Source organism: Ornithodoros turicata, chromosome 2 (genome assembly GCF_037126465.1).
Source record: "Ornithodoros turicata isolate Travis chromosome 2, ASM3712646v1, whole genome shotgun sequence".
Lineage (NCBI taxonomy): Eukaryota > Metazoa > Arthropoda > Arachnida > Ixodida > Argasidae > Ornithodoros > Ornithodoros turicata.
The window spans coordinates 119,603,384-119,618,037 of record NC_088202.1 but is presented as its reverse complement, the minus strand read 5'-3'; the positions used below and the strand labels follow the sequence as shown (position 1 = coordinate 119,618,037).

General features: G+C 42.6%; 1 protein-coding gene across 2 annotated transcripts in view; it reads left to right on the top strand.

The window, feature by feature from the left end:
- LOC135385985 (serine/threonine-protein kinase 11-interacting protein-like) overlaps positions 1-14,654 on the top strand; it is a 31,700-nt gene that overhangs the window by 10,398 nt on the left and 6,648 nt on the right. For both annotated transcript variants that reach the window (XM_064615656.1, XM_064615657.1), the window contains 11 exons: positions 864-1,173; positions 1,721-2,188; positions 4,305-4,462; positions 6,718-6,813; positions 8,839-8,910; positions 8,990-9,077; positions 9,150-9,231; positions 9,416-9,646; positions 10,614-10,678; positions 10,755-11,038; positions 13,358-13,455. In XM_064615656.1, the coding sequence (XP_064471726.1) occupies positions 864-1,173; positions 1,721-2,188; positions 4,305-4,462; positions 6,718-6,813; positions 8,839-8,910; positions 8,990-9,077; positions 9,150-9,231; positions 9,416-9,646; positions 10,614-10,678; positions 10,755-11,038; positions 13,358-13,455 (1,952 nt within the window). The remainder of the gene's footprint in view (positions 1-863; positions 1,174-1,720; positions 2,189-4,304; positions 4,463-6,717; positions 6,814-8,838; positions 8,911-8,989; positions 9,078-9,149; positions 9,232-9,415; positions 9,647-10,613; positions 10,679-10,754; positions 11,039-13,357; positions 13,456-14,654) is intronic.

The window sequence follows — 14,654 nt, the reverse complement described above, 5'->3', positions numbered from 1 at the left end:
TCTCATTCAGAGCAAAGGAACAATGATAATACTGCGGAAGTCAAATGCAGTCAATACACGTTAATATGATACTCGTTAGTTTGACGTCCCCACTTTATGACCACTTTTCTGGGGCACCGCTTGTTCCCAATGGAAGTCCTGTGTAAATGCTCTTCCCCTGCATCTTCAATAAATGAGACAGAGCCAAACGGACTTCCTTTATGCGGGGCTTATCTGGAGCCGTTATCCACGTTGCTCGTTAATTTGACAATTCGCTTTATGACCGAAATCCGCGGGAATGGCCTTGGTCATATTAACGGGGGTTGACTGTACAGCCAGACTTGATAACATTTCCTTGCAGCATGCTTTGAAATGGCTTTAAGAGCACACATACTTTACAGTATTTTCTTTGTAGGGGGTTAGGGGTAAACCGGGTAAAACCAGTAGTTATTGCCCTATTTGCATCATCATCACTTAGGGTACAACCCAAATAATCCTGAAAACTAACTTGCCAAAAGTGCAAATCCAGCTACCAATACAGGCACTTGAGGACACTAAGCACTGCACATCCAGCTTAACATCTTGTACATGTTCACTTGAAATGCAGGAAGTTTTTTTTTTTCATCCCAAAGTGTACTTTTCCACCCAATATCACCCGGTTTTATTCTGTTTTACAGCTCCTGAAATAAAAGCAAATTTTTGCCCCCATGAAATTAAAAAAACAAACAAACAAGCATGAAACCTAGTTGTGTATGCTTGTATACAATTTTGAAGTGTACTGGTTGATAGGCAAGTCGTCCTATATTATTTTGGGACTGCAATGTATAATGCCTGCTTTAAAGAAATGTTTGGTAAAAGTAGGACTCATCTGCAATTCTTTTCAGATTTCTAATAGTGCGTCTTCAACATGGAATGTCGAGAGCATAGAGCCATCTACTGTTACTCCCTCCGTTGGTAGTTCAGTACAAAATCCTAATCAGTTATCTGCTGAAATGCACCCATCACTTCATGAGGTGCCATGCGCAGGAGCAAGCCTCGTGCAACACGACCCTAGTGAAAGTAACGAGAGTGAGAAACTGGTTGTGAAGGCAAATAAAGTGTCGAAATTGAAGCGACGAGTGCTACGAGTGGCTGCAATTTTAGACAAGCCATCTGTGCAGGACACAGTTGGACCTCCTAGCATGGGTAGTGATGGTAAGCTGTATTAAACTCTTATTTGAGCTCAAGTATCAGTCTCAATATGAGTTGCAACATCAAGGCAGGAAAAAGGATAGTGTTTGCAGGGTACAAGTAATGTCATTTAGTTCAGCGGGTTTCTTACTTATAAGTCACTACATTTTAGACAAAACCACAGCTGCAGTACCCCTCATTCTTAGAGCCTGAAGTTTTAGGGTTTTACCCGATTCTTCCCAGAGTTTGCACCCCGAATTGAAGGTTGCCTCTTTAGGGTGAAACCCGGTTTTTACCAGGCAAATTGCTGTCTCTGGGATGTCTGTAGGAATGCACCAACTTGCTTGCTTGGCAGAAAAATGTAGTTACATCACCGTTTGTACCAAATCGCTAGAGTTAGTTTGAATAACTGAGCTCGATTTCTACCCGATTTTAGCGTAATGGAAGTTTTTTCACCCGAATTCGCATGAATTTAGTGCACGTGTTTATTTACCCAATTTTTACCCCCTGAATTTAGAAAAAAATATTTCCCGAAAACCTCAGGCTCCACAGTCATTCTTCTTTCTTGCAGTTGCAACTAGTACAGAGATTGTGGACTACAAAAATCGTCTTGAAAGCCGCAAGCAACGGTTAGGCGATGAATGGCTCGTGGGCACCACACAAGTGCACCTTCCTGGAGCCAGCGAAACTTCTCAAAGTTCAAATGCTTCAGCACATGGCGATGCTGAGCAGATCGCATCAAAGGATACACTTTTGACGGAAGGAAGGAAGGATACACTCAGTGACGATGACTCGGGAAGGGCTGAATCTGTGACAACAGTTCTGCTAAAAGAAACATCTCCCGTTGATGACAGGGAGACAGATATGAAGGAGCAGCCCGATCCTGAACAGCAACGAAAGATATCAGAACAAAGCCAAGGTGTGGAAGTGTTGCCAGATCAGCCAGACCATTTTGCTGAAACAGATGTCTCTGTTGTGGATGGCCTAAGTTGGATTGCAGAGGGGTCTGAGTCGAGGGACACTGTGGAAACTGGGGAAGGTGAGTTTCAGCACACCTTATGCACTCTGCTTCGAAGGTAAGGCCAGCTGTCATGATTAGAGCCCGGATTTTTAGGCGTGAAAAAAAACCTTGTTTTAGTGTTTTAGGCGCCTATAAAAGGCCCTAAAAATCCCTATTTAGGAACCAAAAGTTGCATTATAGGCAGTATACATTGTCGATTTTTTTGTTCATCAGTAGCAGCACAATACAAAAAGCAACACTGAAGCTTCCGTAGTTTAATATATACAAGCTTTCGCGTGGGGGACCAGGCTTCCTCAGTGCAAGGTGTGTAGCACTGAAAGTGCAAAAACAAAGTGACTAAAAATCAGTTTCATCCGCAAGAACAATACCATAGTGTTGTGAGTTGTGACTGTGGGAGTTGTGACTGTTTTGCTAATCTTTTTGCTGCACGAAATGCAAAAATTATCCATCCTACTACGGTCACAAGGCTTCTAGCCATTGGAAACCATTCCACAACAGTTTTCAGAAGGACTTGTCGCGGCCAGCATACTGGCGATATGTGAGATGGGTTTCGAGCAGCTTTAGCACAACGTGCAAATTTCTTAGTCTCGAATTTTTTAAGCTCCACCTTCTAGATTTCGTTTTCGGCATTACCGCAAGGCTCGCAACAGCAAGCATATATGGGGGATATAAAGTCTGCTCACACTGGACAGGGCGTCACTTTCGCTCGTGCGCTCGCTTGACTTGCTGCCACTTACCACACGCGAGAAGGGCAGCGTCCCCCAGGTTGCCAGACTGTAGGGATTGTACCTACCTTTGTGCGTCACATCCCCTACCCAACACCTTACTGTGTGTCAAATTCGTTATAAAAAACGATAAAAAGGACTGCCAGGTACACCAAACACAGAAGTAAAAACCGGGACTGGTGTACTTAAAAGGGGAAAAAGGGGGGGGGGGAAATTAGACTTAACGTTTCGAGCAAACGCTCTTCATCAGAAGGGAGCGTTTGAAGGCGAAAAACCCTTTTTAAGCACACCAGTCCCGGTTTTCACTCCGCGTTATAAAAAAGGAAACAGATGGAAACTAAAACGCTCTTTTAGATGTAAACATGCAATAACACTGGGAGTTCTATATTTTGAAAAAAACCGTTATGAAATGTGCCTATATTTTATAATAGCGACCCACGCAACAACACAATTCTGGGAAGGGGAGAAAGAACGAGTTGACGACTGTACTCAGCCGCCGATTTTCAATTCCGAGCTTACATTTCAGTACTTTTGGAATACTCGCTTCTTTGAAGCAATATTGATGGTTTCAGAGGGACGTGCGACGTGACTGATGCCAATTTCGCCTGTACAACAGAGTATCGTCTCTTCTTAAGGGCATTATGGGCATTTTTCTATGCTTAATTGGAGTTATAGGCACCTACGCCAAAATAGGCACTAATGCCGGAATAGGCATTTATAGGCACCATCAAAATGACACAGGAGGCACCCCAGCACCCAATTCGTGCTCCTGTATTGATAAGGCTCTATTAGAACCACACGAAAAAAATAGGCTTGGCTAGGAATCCGGGCTCTAGTCATGATAATAGAACTACGGTCTCACAGGGTAGCGTGGGGAGTGTGCAAAAAGAGAAACAGAAAATCCAAATTTCTTGTGCAGAGTAGGACAGCACTGTGGACGGTATCTAAACAGAGAAAAACCAAATAACAGAGGCTATCGACACTATTTCAGCTATAATTAGATGCATACCAGCTCAAAAGTGAGGGATTCAGGTTCAGTTAATGGCGCTGAGTAATTGGCTTTTTAGGGAGTTTGGGTGTGAGAGACTTGTTTCTGTCATTCATGGATTGTGCTATTATAGCCTCACATGGTAATACTCTGCACTATTTTAGAGGTGGCTGGGATTTCTTTTTTTCATTTGTCTAAAGTAAAGCACACCAGTTGGCCCAAGTATTTGCATTGTTAACCTTATCTGTGTGCTCGTTTATCTGCTCACATTAGATGTTGTGTGCCTCATGTGAGTGTGTTATCAAATCTGAGATGCTTAATAGAACATCAGTGGTGTACACTGAAGGGCGCAGTAGTTGTCATAATTGTGAATTGTGTGTCCTTTTGTAGAACCACTTAACTGTAAATTTGTCCTTTGCAGACCTTGACTCAAAGTTGTTCCTTGCTCGTAAATACGTTGATGGACAGGAAACAACAGTATTCCTCGGCATAAAGGATTCTGTTGTCAGAGAAAGTGAAAGTCTCACTGGGAAAATTGTTCAGAACATCAACCTTACTTCTGTGGTGTCAGCAGCACTGGTAAGCCATGAGCATATCCTTGTGCAAGGGGTGTGTAGAACATGTACTTTGTGGCATGTACTTAGTCTGACTGATCTGTAATTTTAAGTGAGATTAACCACAAGTAGAGCCAGTAAAATGCTCTGCATACTTTGCCTCTGTATCCATTGGCTTGTCAATGGGCAGTAAAATGGGCAGTTAATTGGCTCATTTCACATGATCTTCGACTTCTCTTTGTGCCTTTGTGGTGGCAGCTTCTTAATGAACCTATTTCTCATGAATGGCTTCTCGTTAACCACTTCCACATTAGTTTTTATGTGCTCCGGTTGTGCAATTCATTTGCTGTAAAAGCATTTGCACTATTCGCGGATTTCAGGGTAATCATTCTTCCAGGAATTTAAAGTTACGCAAATTATTGTTAACAATGACAGGAATATTGTAATTTGCAACGAACAAGTTCCACAAAGCCAAATTGGCCCACTGAGTGCAATTTATTCTAGCACTATTTTTAGTACACATTTAATGCACTTTGGCAACACTTGCACTCCTGGACGTCGATACCACACTCATTCCAATATCATTTCGTCATTCCACTCTGGTTCTGAAGTCGATAATGTATGGTTCATTTTCAACATCAGGGTTGAAAACAGAGAGGTGGGTCATACGCTACGTGCAGCCAAAGAGCTTCTGCTTCTTTCCTTCCCCTCCGTTTGTCAACATCAGATTCACACGGGGAACGTTTGGTTCTATATGCACCATTTTGTCCTACGCTCGATTCAGAAGCATCACCAATTCCTAATGTCCTGGTGAAGTAGACAAGACAGGGCAAGACACAGACAAAATGAAGTAGGCACACACAAGCTCCTGGCAAAGCTTCGGACTTACAAGAATTCTGAGCCAGATGAGCTCCGTCGTACTGCTGCATAGAACATGCATCGCAAAATTAAGGTCCCGCGAAATATTCGATAAACAGCCCGCCTAGCGAATTTGTGAATTATTTTCGGTTCTCACAGTTTCTGAAATTCACTTTTTAGCGTGGGTATAAATGTATTGTTAAAGTGCTGAGCTATTTTCAGAGACATTCACATTTGCTCTATATTGTTACACAATTGTAAAGCGTAAAGAGCTTAGTGCATTAAAGTGCAAAGAACATTTCATTGCACTGCACGAAACTTTTAGAACAGAGCTGGATCTGAATTTTGCCCCTGCTGTCAACTTTCTGTAATACAGAGCTGTGAAGTAATTAATTGCAAGTAATTAGTTTACTGCAGTTAATTACTTTTAGAGTAATCACTCTACCTAAATACTTTCAAAAATGAATAAGTATGGCTGTAACTGAATTACATTTATCTATAACTTCTATTCAAGTGACAGTTACATTCTGCTGTGGTTGTTGCAAATTTCTGTGTACAGTATTGTCTCTATGCAGTGGCTGAGGCTTCTACTGAGGTCATGTTATCCATTTTTCTTAGAGACTTGTCTTGCACAGGTTTTTGTATTAATTTAAAACATGCACTCACACAAGGTTTCAGCTATTCATGTGGACACTCATCATGCTTCATACCCAACCAATGATGTTGATTTTTATCCCCTGTTTTCAAAAATATTATGGCAGTATGTATGCACCACTTTAACGCTGAGTACCATGTCTAGTGGCATAGGGCGACTAATTTAACTAATTTAACATTGCTCTTAGGTGTGGTTTCTTGCTTTTGTTCAGTAGAAGTTTTGCTGTTGACATAAACATGGGTGTCATCGCAAATTCTGAACTTCTGACATAAACAATATTATTTTTAAATATGTTGTGCAAGACTTTAGCCTGGTTTCACCAACGCTGATTAACATTTGAACAGAGATCCTTAGGTTCCTTAACTTGAATTGAATGCTTAACTCTGCTTCACTAAAGCAAGTTATCGCAAGCATTCGTCACATTACAGCATTCATCAGGTCGCCAACTAATGTTTGTAAAAAACAATTTAGTGTTAACTTTGAAGTTGAAGCTGCAGCTGGAAGTAAAGACGATCTCGAAAAATCCCAGATACATTGCCTTTGTGCCGTGTTCTTGGTCAATGATAACATTGCATATATTCACAGTTTTTAGTGCATATTTTGAAGACATGGTGCATTGTTGCATGCATATTTTGTAAGTTTTTAGTGCATATTTATCTGCATTGTTCTCCAAACTAAATCATAACCTGGAAACAAAGCCTGTAGGCCATGGATCTATGGGTCGTAAATGTGTTATTCAGTGCTTCATAGGTGGATTTTGTTTTTAGGATAATGATGACACAGCTGTTCGCCTTAAGTTGGATACCATTGTACGGAGCAAGAGAGAGCTGTACTATGTCTTTGACGATTCAGGAGATGCAGTGGTGAGTGGGTTACGTGTTATGTTGCTGTGGCGCACAGCGCTGAGAGCCATGCAAGTTGTGAACAGGACAAGTAGTGGATGAATAGAAATTTTTGTGCTAGCAAGGATGTTTGGCCATCCAAAGGTGCAATGCAAAGGTGACATGCCTCATAAATAAAGCCTTATGAACGTGCCTTATGCCGCCATTAAATCCACCAGAGTAGGCAAATTATTTGTGTCTGTGTGCATAATCTACGTTCATTTGTTGTGTTTTTGCAATAATATATGTCTTAAACATTGATATAGCAGAACGTACATGCATGACAGCACATGACATACATGACATGCTCTGTTTTGTCACTAGCCAAGTGGCAGACTTATCAAGAAATTTTAGAGCTGTGTGCAAATAGCAAAATTCCCATATTGTCTTGAATCTGAATAGCTCACACACACTGCGAATCGAATTCGAGTTATCTCTTACAGTTTAGTGTCGAATTCGAATATTCACAAAAATCCCAATTCGAATTAATTTTGAATATCCCACACTTTGTGCCCATTAGGAGATCTGCTTAGGAGAACTGCCACCCACTAGGATAACTTTGTGTCCGTTAGGGGAACTGCTGCCCCTAGTGGATGAGCCTTCAACTTTTCAGCCAGGACGCAACACGAGGGTTGATGAAAAAGTTCCCGGACTGATTTTATTGCTGACCGACAAAGGGAAGCGCGAGGGTGTGGTGTTGCCCTGACCAATCAGCGTGCCGCGTGGTGTCACCCGATCTACTCTGGGACCAGAGTTATTAGCAATTTTCTGGTCACGGGCAGGAGCCCGTCTGCTATTTCGCCATGAACATCAAACTTGAGCAGAGAGAACAAACATCAAGTTTTGTGTCAAACTTGAGAAATCTGCAACGGAGACGTTTGAGATGATTTGGCAGGCCTGTGACGATGAATAAGTGAGCCGGAGAACGTGTTTTGAGCGGCATGCATGTTTTAGAAGTGGCAGGACTTCACTGGACGACGACGCACGGTCAGGAATACCCTCCAAAAGTAGCACGGCGGAAACTATCGCATTTTCTTCGTTTTCTTCGACATTCGCAGTGTTGTGCACCAAGAATTCGTCCCTGCTGGCCACACCGTGAACTCCGAACTACCGTACTGCAAAATTTTGAGTCGCCTGAGCGAGGACGTTAGGCTAAAACTACCAGAACTGGGAGCGATGTGTAGGTTCCCAAGGAGACTACTTTGAAGGGGATAGGGCAAAAATTTGAATAAATGATCTGGTTCCATTTTTATAGGGCTAGTCCGGGAACTTTTTGATCGATTCTCGTACCATGAGAAAAAGAAGCCCCTCCACTTGAGATACTGGAACACAATTGGTATCCATGAGATGTACATCCTCTAGTTTATTTGTTTGCATTTGTACTTCCTGTACTTTTTACAAACTGCAAATATTTCCCTCTGCCACTGTATATAAGCCTCGAGGTTGTGAACACATTTATTGGGCTGTAATGTACGATGTGCAGTGGGACCTATAATGAGCAGTAATGTAAGCGCCTACCAGTCGTATGTGGGAGTGCGCTGCATATGGACTTGTCCAGAACATATCATGAGCACAGCTACATGTTGTCATGCAGACACACACATTGCGAAGTGAATGAAGCTCTTTGCGAATGAAATCTATTTTCAGACTGCATCACTCTAGGTCACGACAAGTAGTGCGCTGACCCTGAAAATATAGGAACCCTATAGGCGGCAGTGCAGTATACTTTCTCTGGCTGAGTAACTGTGTTAGAGTTGACTGTTCCGTACTGTTCTTAGGTTGAACACCGGGTATAGTTGCATCTTCATGTTTGTTATAGTATACAGCACTACATATCACACTTGTTTTCACATCCTTATTTGGAGGAATTTGACCTGTTCAATTTTCCATTCAAAATCCTTCATAGAAAATTTATTACGTATTCACTACAACTCCATGTTAAGTTGGAAGTCCATTGTTTGCACGGGCCTACTTGTAAAACTCACACATTGTACTGCACTCTTCTAGGAGTTCCATCAGGTCCTCATGCCATTTGTGAGAGCGAAAGCTCTCAAGGACATGACTGCAGAATGCTTACAGGTAATCATTGAGTTCATTGTGTCTGCAATTTTAGAACAAATATGTCTATAGAATATTTATAACATTTGTGGGATCGTAGTGTTTGCAGTGTGGAACACAATTTCCTAAACGAGAGGTAAAGAAGAAAGTTGTGGAAGAAAGCATCAATAAAGACACGGACAAGAAAAGTATGCGTTACTTTTTGTAGTGTTGTGTTCATGTTAGTTGCATTGTAAGGCAGCAAGTGCTTCACCTTGCAGGGATATCTGAAGTGGATGTCTGCCCTCAGTGTGAAAGTCGTTTCCTTCTTGAAGCTGCCAGCCCTACACAAGCCTCCGAAGGGTTTGTAATGGTGTTATTAGTACCTAACCGGCCATTGAGACCTCAAAACTTTTTTCGACCAGCACCATTGACACCATACAACCAACACATCTGATTGTCGAGCAGTTTGGTCACTAAGACCAAAGGATCTGCTGCGTATTCTTGCTTGCTAGACATACGTTTTGTTCATGTTTACTAACCTTAGGCCAAGACGTGATCAGGAGAAGGCGACTAAAGGAGGCGATTCAGGCTCAGAGGACAGCATTGAAGCCGTGAACACTGACTCAGCGCATCAACTTTACCGTCCTGGCTTCAGAAAAAGTCAGAGTGATATCACGATTCTAAGCAATCCAAGTCAAAGCAGCATCACGGTCTTGTCGTCGACCTCCGCTGCAGCTTTGAATCTGGCAAAAGATGGAGAACGAACAGTATCGCCGTAAGTTTACATACATAGTGAAATGTGGCTTCTTTTGTCAGTGCCTTCTGTGTCAAAGACATTTGTATACTATTTATTAGGGGTGTGCGAATCCGAATATTTTAAGTCGAATCGAATATCGAATCGAATATTGAATATTCGTGCAAAATTTACAATATGTGACTATCGCACTAAAAGTTTCCATTTTGTAGCCCGTGGCTTTAGCGTAATTTTTCTAGCATTAACGGTCACAAGAGAGACATGCAATTCTTCTGTTTAAAGCCCATACTCTTTAATTTTACATGAGTGCTTCCTGCTTTTCAGGTGAGCCTACACTTACTGGAGTACTGGAGTGGTTACCTTCATTTAAAAATTTTGTCAGGCAGTAGCATGTTATACGGATGAGGCTGTAATTGTTTCAGACAACCACAGGCCATTTGTGAAACAAACGAATTGGCATCCTGCCTCAGCTTTGCCATGAACACCCTTTAGTTTCTTTGCACTCATCCTAGGAAGTTGCACTACTGAAATTTTAGATGTAAAGGACATCTTTGAGACACCCTTCTTGTTCGTGGGATGTAGTCATTATTCGAGAGTCCTAACTTTTTAAAGGCAACCTCACAGACATCAAATCAAAGTCCCTCGTCGGCACCGCTAACTGCATGTGGGAGGGGCGCCACCCCTTCCACAGACGATGTCTACAAAACTAACTTTGGATAACGTTATCTTAAACTAAACACCGTCCGGCCTGTGTTGGTCCTGCAGCAAGGGCAATTTTGTAAAGGAGGCTTCACCTCATGCACGGAAGCATCAGGTGAAGCCCACTTTCGGGTTGTGTCGCTCGTATTCGTGGAATAGTCGAATATTCGAAAAATCGAATATTGGATATTCGATTCGCGAATCGAATAGTTCGAGCGTTTGATATTCGATTCGAATTCGAGAATTCGAATATTCGCACACCCCTACTATTTATTTTTAAAATTTCTAGGCCACCAAATGTTGTGTTGCCGACCGTAACAGAGATACTCAATGAGCCCACAGGCTACACAAAAGGTAAGCTAACATATCTTTCGTTTTGTGTCTGCCATTCATCCTGTTTATCCACTTAATTCTCTTCCTGTTAACATAGGAGTTTGCAGTGGTATAGAAAAAGCTGGGAGCCAGTGCTACGCGGAGCCTGTTTTGTCCGACTCGAGCTTCGAGAGTGCACGAAGTCAAGTGACGCTTGGCCGAAAGTCCGGTGCAGGATCCGCAGGATCAGCAGCACACTTAAAGAGCATCTCTCCATGGGACATACTTCATGAATTTGATACGGTGACATCTGAGACCTTCACACTGCTTGATCACAGGATCAAGCTTTATCTGGAACTTAGCATGTTTGCTAAAGATGAAGACTTTGTTTGTGCCTTGAAGGTTAGTTAGTACACTTGTATCGTGGTCTGCTACTGCATGAAAGTTCCAGTAGTCTAGGTGCTTAACCCAGTGAAGTATACCTGAACATAAATTAACCCTTTGGAGAGAGGGCAAAAATTACAACTGCGTGCCAAGATGGGTGAGGCTTCATAAACAACGTACACACCTGATGAGTTGTAGAGAGTTATCTGTCAAATATTCCTATGAATATTCAATAAGGCTTTGATAGTCGTAATGGTTATATATTCACTTGGTTTCATAGATCGGCATTTTCCTAAAAATTCATTCAACATCACATCATGGTCGGACATATGGTCGGATTTCCACAAAGCCCATCACATCACGTCACCATCATAAACCATCACATCACAGGCCCATCACTCAACATCAACTTCAGAGTCCATCACATAATAGCCCATCATTCAATGTCAACTTCACCATCAAATCACATCATAGCCCTTCATTCAACATCACATCATTCTCTATAAAGTGATGGTGAATGAGGTCTGTGAAGGCCATCATGAATGAATTTGCCGACCTATGCTTGGGTTATGTATAAGAGAATTTGTTTTGTGTGTTTTGTGTTTTTCTACTTGTCTGCAAAAGTTCATGAGAGTTTGAATGCGCTGCTATACGCAGAGGCCCTTGTCACACCCAACACGCATGAGTTTGGTGCCTTTCTGTAGCCGAGCATGCTGCGTTGCCTGTTGGTGCAGGCGAGACACCCCCTGCTCCTTCGGCTTCTCTGCACCGCCATTTGAAGTACAGGCGATGCTCACCCTCCAGCGATATTACCAGTATACTTGTAAAAAAAAATAGCCCACAGATGGCGCCACAGTTCCCCGGCAGGGTGTCTACCAACCTGGAAAACCTGGAAAACAGGGAATTACACCAGTGTGTAACAGTACTTACACCGGTGTGTAACAGTAAAACCCCTTTGTAGTAAACTCTCTGGGACCATGATGAAATTTTACTAGATCAGGAGTTTTATTATATCAGGTGTGCCATTGAATGTATGGGATTCTATGGGGACTGCAGTTCTCGTTTACTATAAGCAGAGTTTTACTACAAGAGGAGTTACTATAAAGAGGTTCTACTGCAGGGAATTTTGATGCGACTGGAAAAGTCATGGGATTGTCAGGGAATTTGCTAAAAAGGCAACTGAAGTCAGGGAAAATCGCAGACAAGTGCCGTCACGATGTGCAGTGAATCGCGAGTGCTGATGAGTGGTTGAGGAGCCACGCCGCAGCAGTGTTGCCGCGAGTAGCACTTCGCCAATACAACATGCTCAGGGGCAGAAAAGCAGGGCAGTCTTACTAATTTCTCGATAAATGATCTGTTGTAGTATGGGTCTGTATCGAAACGTAGCTGCAGGCACCAAGTTCCCTTTTGTTTTGGTCAGGGAATTCACTTGAAATAGTCAGTGAAAACCTGGAAAAGTCAGGAAATTTGAAAGCTACAGTACAGTAGACACACTGCCCGGAGAAGCCTCACGCAGCCAAGCATCACTCCCAGAGCACCGCAGCAGCACCATAAAGAGGGGGCGTGAAAATTGAAACTGAGACCTTCGGACACACTGGTGCAATGGGAGAGTCATAAATTGGAGTTTCAGGTCAGTGGTAGTATGCAGGGAAAGGTGTGGAGCATTTTCTCTTGGAGTACAGCCACATTATACGTGCCATACTATGAGACGTATGTGCGGGCGTAATGTAAAATATTCTCAGGAAATGAGGCAAAGGCGAAGAAGAGAAGAATTTAGAAAAAAAGTCATGGGGTGCACTATCTACCCATGTGTCTGGCAAAATTTTTCCCTCTGAGGTCTATATTTTTGTCTCCTCACCACAACCTGCTGGCAGTCTTCCTACATGGGGTGGAGGGTTGAGACACGCACTGTTGGTGGGAGACAGATGCCAAAGCTCCCAGCGACATCACCTGCCCTTGGAAAATCAAAAGCTTGAAGTCTTGCGGGTTCTTTCGAGAACATGTTGTTGCTCGTGATGCTCACCGACGACATTCATATTTTTTTCATGCTGAGTCTTGGAGTGAGCTTGGTTTTTATATGAAAGATAATAAATATAATTGCTTTAGTCTGCATAACATTGTAACAAAGACCGGGCAGGTTGGTACATACTGTTGCCAGACGCGATGCAACACACAGAAGATGAGACAGACAATGTCGCAAAGTCAGTGTCTGCAGTCAAAGTCTGCAGTGGCACTTTAGACAAAACGGGTGCTCTTATGAAATTCGAGATTAAGGAGATCACTGTCTCCTCCAGATAAGGTTGCCTGGAGAATATCATTTTCGTTTTTTCATTTCAGATGTCTCTCGTACCGTCTACGACATTAGAAGAAGTGCCTGCGCTTTTTGTCATGTCCACTAAGAGGGCTTATTTCTTCAAGATAGCTGGGGAAGAAAGGTATGTTGCTCTAGTTTTCCACTATCTTGTAGTGGCAAGAACATCCGTAGTAATTTCCCATATGGTAAAATACCCGAGAGGGTGAATTTTTGAATTAGAATGATCATACCTGTTTTTAATTCAACATATTTCCATACCACATAATTTCTCGAATGTTAGTCAGCGCTTTCTACCATGAAACTCTGCCATGAAACGTAGACAAGAGCAAGAAAGGCTTTGATGATGTAAAACTAGGGACTCTGTGTTATTGAAGGGGGGGAGGGAGTATCTGCCAGACGAAATGGCGCAGATGCAGGCAGACTGATGGATAGGCTCTATCGCCACTGGCTGCAACGCTACATTTTATGTTTGATGGCTCACAGGTTAGCAGAGTTTGGGAAGCACTGACATAGACACAGTCATTGCCAATGCATTAGCTTACAGTATATAATTCAACGTAATCGCTAAAGCACCCCCACATTTGAGGCGAGCAATTACCATATTTTCCCGTGCATTTCATTTCTGTTATTTACTTTGAAGGCTCTAACCGCGCATTACCTAAGGGGGGGGGGGGGGGGGGGGCAGTAAGTGCGTATAATAGTACGTGACAAAATAGAAGATAAAAAGAATATCTGCGTAACAGTTATACAGCATGTACAAACAGCGGGGTGCAACCTAAAGACTCTGAAATACTGAATCACAGTTTGACTGGAATACTATAGGGTTGTTCTGTTGAGAAACAGGTACTTTTCAAATGGCCTATCATGTGTTGAGGAGAAGAGAGGATACCCGCCAAAAATTAGTGGGATTTTTAAAAATCAATGCATAATGCATACCACAGAGCTGCAAATACCGGTGCCATTAGTGCATGGAAACTGTGGGCTCTACCTACAGCCAACAGTAATAACAGGAAAAGGATGTGCTATGACATTTGTTTTGGGCACAATGTTTACCCAACGCACTCAAACTCTGACCTGACAGAGTCGGTGTCATTGTGAACTTCCTTCTTTTGACCACTCTCTGTCTCACATTTCTTCTCAACAATGTCAGCCTTCTCAGATGAGTGAGGACAACTAGCATATCGACAGCATCAAAGTGCTTCCTAAACGCACTTTGTATACTCATAATCGAGGGAACTTGTTTCTCAAGGACGGCGTAGATCCTGATTTCCAACTCTGCACGCCATTGGTTGGCGGAGCAGCGAATCGGAGAACGCATGA